The sequence below is a fragment of the Peromyscus maniculatus genome, chromosome 11 (assembly GCF_049852395.1).
Source record: "Peromyscus maniculatus bairdii isolate BWxNUB_F1_BW_parent chromosome 11, HU_Pman_BW_mat_3.1, whole genome shotgun sequence".
NCBI classification, from domain to species: domain Eukaryota; kingdom Metazoa; phylum Chordata; class Mammalia; order Rodentia; family Cricetidae; genus Peromyscus; species Peromyscus maniculatus.
In genome coordinates this window covers 83,245,421-83,256,863 of record NC_134862.1, presented here as the reverse complement: position 1 = coordinate 83,256,863, position 11,443 = coordinate 83,245,421, and the positions used below count along the sequence as shown (strand labels likewise).

The window sequence follows — 11,443 nt, the reverse complement described above, 5'->3', positions numbered from 1 at the left end:
TTCTTCCTCTCTTCCCCAGTGTTACCTGAGCCTTAGGTATGGGAGTGTTTTGTAGCTATGACAATTGAGACTGGATTCCACTACTCTGCATTTTGATTGGTTGTGGTTTTCTGCAGTGGTCTCTGTCTGTTGCAAAGAGAAGTTTCCTTGATAAGGATGAAGATTACACTGTCCTCTGGATATAAGGGCAAAGGTTTATAGATTGCTGTTAGGAATTATGCTGGTTTAGTAAATTAGTGGTTGTAGGTTCTCCTCCAATGACCATGACTTCACTAGCACTGAGTGGTAGCATGTAACAAAATTGCAAATATATAATTATTTTTTAATCTAACATCTATGCTTCTTCTGGGACAGGAAAACAACCTAAAACACAACATATAAACCATATGTTAAGAACATTTTACTGTATCTTATATATACTATAAAACAAGAGATTGTATATATGTATATTAAATATATGTAATATCTATGTTAAGGGCATTTATAGAAATATGTTGCATATCCTATTGGTTTCCTTATTGCTGTAACAAAATATCTGAATAAATAGAGTTAAGGAAGGAAGAGTTGATTCTGGCACACTCTGTATAGTTCATCTTGGTGGGGAAGGCGTGGTCATAGAAAGATTAGGGGACTGGTCATACTGTGTCTGTAGTCAAGAAGCATAGAGAGATGAATGCTGGTGTTCCACTTCTTTCTCCTTTACATTTAGTGAAGGATCCAAGTGCATGGGATAATGCCACCACCATTTACAGTTGGCCTCCCCCTATCGGTTAGACATCACAGAGAATATCCACACAGCCATGCCCAGAGTGTGTTTCCTAGGTGATCATAAATCCATCCGAGTTGTAAATGGATATTAAACATTGCACACACACACACACACACACACACACACACACACACACACACAACTTTATAGGTATTTATTCTCAACCATGTGATTGCCCAAACCCAACTGAACAAGGATGGCACCAATGGGCATGTAAAGTGGATGGAGAAAAGTCCATGAGGCCTCAGTCCTGCACAAAGAACTATAGGTGACTGAGGAAAGCTACAAGTGTGAAAGGGAAGAAAACACCGATTGGTTATCCAGTTCCAAATGGTCAGCTCTGAAAACATACATACAAGTAACATTGTAAGGACTTAGCAGGTTATATTCAGGAACATACATGTATACACACATATAGAGATATGTGTATCAACAATTAGTGGAAAAAGAGGCCATGAATTTGAAGGAGAGTAGGTACAGGTATATTGAGGGAAGGGAAGTGAGAAATGTAATTATATTGTAATTTCAAAAATAAAAAGTACAAAACATATTTATTCTATCATTATTATAGTAAGTCAAGATAGTTTAATACTCAGGAAGTAAATGTGTGCATACGTAAAATATAGTATGAAATTACTTTCCAAAGGGGTGAAGTTGCAGTGTACTGACTACCTCCCAATTACAGGATAGCTACAGTGCTTCGTTTTTCCTTAGATGAACTCTCTGCTAAGGCCTGCAGCATGACTGGGCTGCAAAGCTTCCCGGCACAGTGGCACTCCATTTGCTTACCACCAAAAAAGACTAACTATTATATTATGCTTTTTATTCCCAGTGCATGAGAGCTAAAATATTGGGTCCTCAAATCTATTTGGATCTTACTAATGGATTAACTATGGACATTCACATTCCATCAACATTTCAGAAAACTTTTCTTGAAAAGAGAGAGGTGGTAAATATTTTGTGCATACCATAAGGTCTCTGCTGTAGTCTGAAGTCTTTAATTGATAATCAATTAATTGGCATGGCTATAATCCAGTGAAACTTTGTTCACAGGAGTTAGAGGTATACACAGGTCAGTGATAGACTCACTGCCTACCCATTACCAGGCTCTGGGTTTGAAAACTAGCACTGCAGGACAAAAAGATTTAGTATTATTTTTCTAATTGAAATGTTGTCTGATATGATGAATGGTTTTTTTTGAAGGTTTCAGAAGTACTTTATTTTTTCTTCAATATGCTATGTTTTAGTGAATACACGATTCTTTGACTTGGAATCACTTCTAAGTTGATTTCGACACAATCACTTGATTATTGTAGCAGCTGGCATGACTACTGATCTCTCCATTCCTTTGGGGTGACTCTGCCAACAGGAGACAGGTTCCATTCTATGCCAATTTGTGTTGCTGTATATGTTCATGTAGAAACACAGAAGAGGAATCCACCTGCTAATATAGCATTTCCATATTTGTCATGGAAATCAGGTGTCCGTTTCTGGTGGCTCTCTGCCTTGCCACCACTTGCTGAATGCTTCGAACTTGGAGACGGCTTACAGCGTTTTTCACAAAGGGCAACATCGCAGAGAAGAAGATGGAAATGCGGTGACCACAGCACTGCCTGAGTGCAAATTCGCCCCAGCTACCCTTGCAAAGAGCCCTGAAAACCAATGATGAATGTTTTAAACCGACTCAAAACAATAGGAAACAAAAATGTAATAATTTGGGTTATAATTATTACTTTTTATTGAAAATAATTTTTCTAAACAATATATTCTGATCATGGTTTCCTTGCCCCCAACTCCTCCCACATTCTGCACACCTCCTCCACCACCCAACTCCACACCATTTTTTCTCTATCATAATTACTTTAAAAATCAGAGACTCACTCTGTAGCCCTGACTGGCCTGGAACTCACAGAGATCTGCCTGCGTCTGCCTTCTGAGTACTGGTTTTAAAAGCGTGCACCATCATATCCAGCCATAAGAGTGCTCTCACACATACCTAACAATATCTACATCACATAGCAATATAATCACAGTGAGCCACTGCTGATTATGTGGTCCAGTGCTGACCAAAACGCCATGTTCCATGATGACTTTTTAGGTTGAAAACAAAATGTTACTTCAAAGCTAGGTTGATTAGCTATGAAACTATTAATGAACATAATTAAATATTTATACAATATTTTAAGGTAGCCTCAGCTCTGAGAAGGAGCCCATTTTGTGGGGGAGATGATGTCTGAACTAAAAGAAAAAAAGAATTATTTTGTTTCACAGTACTATGTGTGGAAGAACTGTTTTGTTCTTTGATAAATTTAGCTGCCATTCATTCAATTACAAATTGAGAAATTCATGAAGGAGAAAAGACCTTGCGTATTAATAGACTTCTTTTTTCTAAGAGCCCCTTTGAAGGCTCTGTTCTTAATTAAGCTTTTAGACTTTTGTCCCCAATGGTATTGGTCCAAAAACTTAATGAAATGTATCTCTAGGTTCCATAGGAATGAAATAACACTGAAAACCAACTCCGTTGAGAATTAGATGCCAGAATATTACAAGACGGGGTCCTAGAAAATCACCTTTGCGCACAAAAGGGAGTAGAACAGGCACAAAGGAAAATGAGTTCTGAGATATTCACAGCAGATTTTTAAATGTGTGAAACACATTTGTATGCATACATACTTTAGAAACTAATTAAGTATTGGGATTTCTAAACTATATATGCATGCATATTATTTTGGGAGTGTAGGTGGCATTTTTGTCTTAAAGTAATGTCCTTTCTAAGAATCAATTCAAATTTTGTTATGTGTGGGGGTATTTAGCCTGCATATATGTTTGCCCACCATGTGTGTGCCTTGTGTCCACAGAGGCCAGAAAAGGGCATCAAATCCCCTGGGTGTGGAGTTATAGACAGTTGTGAGCCACCCTGTGGATGCTGGGAACCAAACGTGGGTCTTCTGGAAGTACAACCAGTGCTCTTAACTACTGAGCCATCTCTCTCTCTCTCTCTCTTGCCCTGTAAGGTAATGTTCTTAATACAAGTACATGGATTTTTCTGCAGAAAATAGTGACATTTATAATAGATGTATTAAAATAAGGCTTCCAATGCTGGGAAGATGGTTCAAGAAATAATGTGTTTGCTGTGCAAGAGAGAGAACTGTGTTTCAGACCCCAAAACTCACAGAAAGCCAGGAGGGTGTAGCAGCCTACTTGGTGTCTCAGCATGTGGAAGGGTGCTGGACTGTGAGAAATCCTGACTCAGAACATAAGGTGGAAAGTAACTGATGGAGACACTTGCTGTTGTCAACCTCAGGCATCCACATGCATCCCCCATGCACACCTCATACACACACACATCCCACACACATACACACCACACCCACACCCACATACACACACCACACACACACACACACACACCACACCACACATACCATATATATATATATATATATATATATATATATATATATATATATATATATATCACACATACCCACACACACCACACCATGTACACACACACATCATGACACACACACACCATATGCACACAAACCCCACACAAAACACACATACCATATACACACACCACACACACACACACACACACCACACCACACACCATATACACACTCACCACACACACCACATACTCACCACACACACACATACACACACCACATCACACACACCATTTACACACATACCACAATACACTACACACATACATACCACACACACTATATACACACACACACACACATACCACACACACATCTCACACACACAGCACACCACACACATACACACACACCACATGTCACACACACACACATATACACACACACACACACACACACACATATTATATATATGCCACTTAGTAGTGCTGCTTACAGGTTCATAGTTGTACAAGGTAAAGACAGGTAGAGCCTGCAGACATTGTGCCAAGGACATTGTCTCTTGTTTGAGAAGAGTAACAGTTTGCTTTGAACAATCTCCCATTTCAGTATAGAGAGCTTGTTGAGAACAATGGTATTCTATAGTATGTATTTAGTGATATTTTATTGATAAGTACTTTGTTCCTGGTAAAATACTTCTGGGTATTTCTCTTTCTTTCAATTTATTTGTTTCAAATATTTATGAAGGAGAAACAAAAGTTACTTTAACAGAAAATCTCAACATTTTCTAAAAGGATTTCTATGAATTTCATACTCACTCATCATCAGTGTTTTGAGATCCAGCCTCTTTGGGGGTTTACCTCTTTTCAATACAGAAATAGTTTGGTGGGAAAGCACTTTGTAGAGTAAGAGGGCCCAGGAAGAATCCTACAACTTGCGTATGTTTTTATCCTGTTGTTTTCAGAACTGCAATGAGTCTATTAATCTACATAGAAGTCTAGCATGATCACTTATTAATAGATGTAGTTTTTACTAGTAAAAACATGCATGTTGGACAAATGACTATTTATAAAATATTTTCAGGAAAAAAACCTACTAAAATTCTTAGGAAGTTTCATCTTTTCAAGTTATGTATATGCATTTATTATTTGCTGACTCTTAGGTATCATAATGTAAATTTGAATTTGCATTTGCTCATTAAACAAATCCAATTTCCAAGGAAAGTCACATTCTGAGGTATCAAAGATTAGAACTTCAGCATATCTTCTTTTGTAGGGCACAATTCAATCCATAACTGCTATCTCTCTTTATGATTTTTATTTAATATATTTACATTCTTCGTTTGTTTTTCCACTAAAGACTCCATCTTTAAAATTTACTTGAGAGGCCTGGGGAGATGGCTCAGTGGGTAAAGTGCTCGCCGTACAAGCACAAGGACTGGGGTTCAGATCCCCAGCACCTCTGTAAAAAGCCAGGTGTGGTGGCAGGTGTCTATAATCCCAGCTCTGGGTTGGGGGGTGGAGATAGGAGGATCCAGAGATTCTGACCAGTAAGTCTGGCCAATCCTGGACCTCCAAGTTCAGTGACAGACAGTGTCTCAAAAACAAAAAATCAGTTGGATAAATGGTAGTGGAAGCTATTTGATGTTGACTTCTGGTCTCCACAAATGAATGCCCTTGTGCATACACCACCCACACACAAACACGCATGGTCATACCACCCTCACACACATACATAGCAAATATATTCTGCTTTGTTACATTGAATTTTATCTATAATTTCAGAAAGTCTTAACAGTAGCATGTAGTTGATGAATACACTGAGGAACTATATGGTGGTCATCTACCTATTTATTCCAGAAAGAATTCTGTAAGCCTTAATTTGTTTTAAATTTTATTTTTATTTTATGTGTATGGCTGGTTTGTGTATGTCTGTGCACCATGTGCATGCCTGTTACCAGTAGAGGTCAGAAGAGGGCATTACACCCCCTGGAAGTGCAGTAACAGATGATTATGGGCTGCCATATGGGTGCTGGGAATTGAACTCAGGTTCTCTGGAAGAGCATCCAGTGATCTTAACTGCTGAGCCATCTCTCTAGTGTAATTCTGTTTTTGTTTTTTGTTTTTAACTACTGAGATCCCCATCTCCCCCAGGTCCACTGCTATTGCAAAGTATCGTCTTTTTTAGGGCCATTTTTACATCACGGTTCCTCAAACAGTAGATGATGGGATTGAGAAGGGGAACGATGACAGTGTAGAGGACAGACACCACTTTGTTGGAATTGTAGGCATACATGAGCTTAGGACGGGCATACGTAAAAAGGGTCGTGGAGTAAAAAAGCGTTACAACTGTCAGGTGAGAGGCACAGGTGGAGAAAGCCTTTTGGCGCCCCTGAGCTGATGGGATCTTGAGAATGGCGATGAGGATGGTGACATAAGATGTCACTACCACACAAAGGGGCACAGCAATGACCATGAGGGCCAAGAAGAAGTCTACCAGTTCAGCCTGGGAGGAGTCCTCACAGGAGACATTGAGGAGTGGAGAGATATCGCAGAAGTAGTGATTGATGTGTGGTGTGCCACAGTAGCGCAACCGAGCTATGAAAACCATCTTAATCATGGCTGTCATGAGCCCACAGAACCAGCACCCCCCAGCCAGTATTCCACAAAGCTGGTTGGTCATAATGACAGGGTAGCGTAGTGGATTGCAAATGGCTACATAGCGATCAAAGGCCATGACAGCAAGGAGTATGTACTCAGTGCAGACAAAGGTTACAAAGAAGTACAGTTGTGTCATGCAGCCATTGAAGGAGATGCTCTTATCCTTGCTGAGGAAGTTTACCAGCATCTTGGGACTGATGACAGTGACATACCACATCTCCAGGAAAGAGAGGTGACTTAGAAAGAAGTACATGGGCTTGTGCAGTTGCCCATCACTGCGGATGGCCAGGATGATGAGAAGGTTCTCCACCAGCGTCAGCAAATAGGTCACCAGGAAGACAGAGAAGAGCAGAAACTGGAAGGCAGGTCGTGTTAGAAAGCCAAGCAGAATAAAATGTGTTGTCGCAGTACGATTGTCTACTTCCAGAACCTTGATGGCTGTGGGCATGGCTGGCTGTGGGCATAGTTAAAGTCAGTTCCTTCTGTGTCCCAAGCACCACCCTGAGATCACTTGTACTGATAACCTGCTTCTAGTGATTCATCAAAACGAGAGCTTTCCTGCCTTCATGTCTCTATTTCCTCTTGAATTATGAACTAAAACTATTGAACAGCAATTAACTTTAAGGAATTTGTATTCTAAGTTTTAAAAAATTAGTTCAAATGGTATAACTTGTCCAAGATCACACAGCAGTGAAATCAGATCTACCATGTCCAAGCACTGTGCTTTTTCAATACATCACTGTTGGGCATAAGGAAATCCCTTTAGGCCACCCTTTTACTATGGGCAAAGCTTTCCTGTCTATAGCATGAAAAAGAAGGCAGAAGACTCAATTACTTATTCTTTAGGTATAATTTGTATGATGACAGACTAGTTTCATGTCCCCACTTATCTGTAGAGACAATTGTATTTGTTTAATCAAAAAATATCACAAAACCTTAATAAAGCAATAATTGAGTATACTCACAGTTTAATTGCAAATAGAAGTGTAATATGAACATTCACCATCTTCTCAAAGGATAAAGATGAATGAATAATTTGAAGGACATTTCCTTCAATCCAATTCACTTTGCAGCCATCTTGATGGGCAATTTGGCAAAAGTATAGTTAAATCCCATCCTTGTGTTTGTCTAGGTAACTGAACATACTATATAAACTTTCAAAATATGAGTTATTTTATTTCTCAGTTAAGAATTATAGGAAGACCTTCATGTTTTGTAACCATCAAATGGGATTTAGAGTTTAAGTTCCCATAGGCATTTGCTGTTATCTTTCCAAGCTACTATTTTTAGCTCCAAATCAACACACATTCTCTACTTTATAATTTCCTTCCAAAGGATAAATCAGCCTACCAATAACAAAACTCTGAAAAACAAATAGGTGAAAATGTCAGTTATTGTTAATGGAAAAAGAGGCAGAAATTGGACATTTTCCCGACTGTTAGAGTAAAGAACTCACCATCCTTTGGGAATAATATTATAAAAAAGCATTCCTGTAAGTGACACTTCTTATCTGGTAATCAAGTTAAGCATGGGCTCTCTCTAGGATGGGCTGAGATTTGCTCCGGGATCTCTGGGATTGAAAGCAATTCCTTGTTTCCAGCCCTCTTATGATCTATCATTTTGTTCCTTTTGTTGTCCGTAGCTGTTCCTGTTCCTTATTTCTCAACAGCTTTGTTTTTGAGATATAGAAGACTCAGAGAAAGCTATTTCTTAAGGAAATGGGCAGAGAGAGATGAGGGACAGAGAGGGAGAGGGAGAGCTGTCTATCCTATCCTCACTATTCCCCTTTCTTCATTATGTTGCAGATTTAGGATGACAAAAACAGAAGTTTATATTTAAATGATACATGTTTAGTGAGGAAAACACAAATTTTCATAACAAAAGGAAAAAACTGTCACAGAGCAGAGCAAATTTAACCATTGTTTTCTGCTGGAATACAATTTTTCTTTTTTTTTACATTTATTTATTTATTCATTATTTATATATTTATTTATATATCTATCTATTTATTTGTGTGTGTGTGTGTGTGTGTGTGTGTGTGTGTGTGTGTGCGCGTGCGCGCGTGCGCGCATGTTGAAGTCAGGAAAACTTGCACAAGTTAGTTCCATGTTTTATCTCAGGTCATCAGATTTTAGGGCAAGTGTCTATATTCACTGAGCTATCTCATTGGCCCAGAAGATTTCTTATGCAATGCATCCCCATGCACTTACACAAACATGGAACTGGACCTTGATGACCACAGCCTACTATTCACTCCTAGAACTGTGGGGATTGTAAACAAGTGAGGTTTAATTATATGCCTTAGATTTTGCTTCATCTTCCTTCCTTTTAACCTCTGAATTCAAGTCAAACCAACTCAAAGTCATTTGTAAATCATTTACATTAGTGTTTTCCTGTTCTTTCTTGCTCTGCCTCTTTCTTTCTTTCTTTCTTTCTTTCTTTCTTTCTTTCTTTCTTTCTTTCTTTCTTTCTTTCTTTCTTTCTTTCTTTCTTTCTTTCTTTCTTTCTTTCTTTCTTTTCTTCCTTCCCTCCTTCCTTCCTTCCTTCCTCTCCCTCCCTTCCTCCCTTCCTTCCTTCCTTTCTCTCTCTCTCTTTCTTTCTCTCTCTGTCTCCCTTCCTTCCTTCCTTCCTTCCTTCCTTCCTCCCTCCCTCCCTCCCTCCCTCCCTCTGTTCTTTCTTTCTTTCTTCCTTTCTTCCTTTCTTCCTTCCTTCCTTCCTTCCTTCCTTCCTTCCTTCCTTCCTTCCTTCCTTCCTTTCTTTCTTTCTTTCTTTCTTTCTTTCTTTCTTTCTTTCTTTCTTTCTTTCTTGACAGGGTTTCTCTGTGTAGCCCTGGCTGTCCTAGAACTCTCTTTGTAGACCAGGCTGGCCTCAAGAGATCTGCTTGCCTCTGCCTGCTGGGATTAAAGGGGTGTGCCACCACTGCCCAACCAGGTTAATTTCTATCAGTCTTTTTCCTCCCACATTTCCATCCAAATCATCCCTTCTCTACCAGCAAGGGTTTTGTTGCTGTTTTCTTGGGCTGTGCTAGTATGCTTATTGTTCCAGATCTATGAGCTTGGGTCAGCTCCTGCAAACATTTTTAAATTTCAGAAAACTACAGGCAAGGAATTATACCCTGATGTCTTTACATTCTTCTGACATCTATTATGGACTCTAAAGGCCTTAGCAGAGAACACAGTTGTAAGAATGGCTCTAGGAAAGCCTCCAACATTTCTCAGTAGCTTCACAATGAACACAGTCATTCTGTAGATATGTTACTTAAAAGTTGTAAGAAAATAGAAGACGATGGAAACAAAAGCATTTCATTTGATTGAAGAGTCAGTTAGTAAATACAAATGGAATATTTTCATTGGAACCATGAAAATATCTTAATCATCCCTTCCTCCTCAACACCCAACAGAAATACAAAAGTCCAAACAAGTGTTCAGAATCAGAGATAAATTAACATAAAGCAAGTGGGAAAATGAAACAGAAAACAGTATCAGACTGTATATCCAGAGCATCTGTCCGAGCCATTTCATACTCTAATCATGAAACTTAGCTTTGAGATTTTTAGTAATTGAGGAAAACAAATAATTAGAAGTACAATATGGTCACATCGGGAACTCTAACCTATCATAGTAAATATAGATATAAGCTATGGACATTAAGCTATAATATTAGGGGCTAGGCGGTGGTGGTGCACACCTTCAATCCCAGAACTTGGGAATCAGTGCCAGGCAGATCTCTGTGAGTTCAAGGCCAGCCTGGTCTACAGAGTGAGATCCAGGACAGGCTCCAAAACTACACAGAGAAACCCTGTCTCAAACTCCCCCCCCCACACACACAAAAGAACCTCTATAATATTAGATGATATATATCTAAATGTTGTACTTTCATAAGCAAGAAAACGAATATATAAACCCAGAAAGTGTTTTACCGAACACACCAAGGTGTGGGTATACTAAGGAGCCTAGGCTCCTAATCTCTGGGGCCGGGCTGTTTGAGTCACATCCTAGCAGTTTCTAAGACTCGTTAGACAGCCCTTCTGGCAGACATCAGAGACAGAGAGTGTGTGGCTTTCCTTCTCGACAACTGCCCTTCTCCAGCATCTGAGTCCCGTGCATGGCAGCTTCACTATTGCTGGGGGCTGCTTCACTCTGCATATCTGAAAACACTCTGGTGTCATTCCCAGTGAACCCCATAATCAGGGACTTGGGAGGAATAAATACCATGCTGACCACTTGATCTAGGGAATATTAAATATTTATCTCATGGCCATACTGCTAGTTGCTTGCTTGTTTCAGAGACAGAACTGAAGTTAAATAATCAAATTCCATTTTTTATTGTAATTGCTTTTCATATATACATGATACTGTATGAGTGGGGCACACCCAACATATATGGAGAGAGGGAGAGACACAGAGAAAGAGAGAGGAGGAAGGGAGGAAGGGAGGGAGAGAGAAACAGATGGAGATAGAGATAAGGGGGAGAGAGAGACAGAGAGACAGAGAGAGACTCGGGATAGCCTCAAACTTCCTGCCTCAGCCTCCTGAGTGCTCTTATCTTTGGCGTTCATGACCATCTTTTTGTCTTTCTATTTTTTGGTACTGAATCTACAGTTATACTTCTAGTTTTAG

The 11,443-nt window shown here is 39.4% G+C and overlaps 1 protein-coding gene and 1 pseudogene across 1 annotated transcript; both read right to left on the bottom strand.

The window, feature by feature from the left end:
• Positions 1–1,960: 1,960 nt before the first annotated feature.
• On the bottom strand, positions 1,961–2,426 carry LOC102907089 (cytochrome c oxidase subunit 7B, mitochondrial pseudogene; annotated as a pseudogene).
• A 3,761-nt stretch (positions 2,427–6,187) lies between these two features.
• Or6y1 (olfactory receptor family 6 subfamily Y member 1) lies at positions 6,188–7,272 on the bottom strand. The gene has a single exon (XM_006993721.2). It carries the CDS (start codon positions 7,270–7,272, stop codon positions 6,289–6,291), a length of 984 nt encoding a protein of 327 aa, XP_006993783.1. The 3' UTR covers positions 6,188–6,288.
• Positions 7,273–11,443: the final 4,171 nt, after the last annotated feature.

What these genes read in the sequence shown, in the direction of transcription:
- Or6y1 (XM_006993721.2), bottom strand. Translation starts at nt 7,272, where the DNA reads ATGCCCACAGCCATCAAGGTTCTGGAAGTAGACAATCGTACTGCGACA.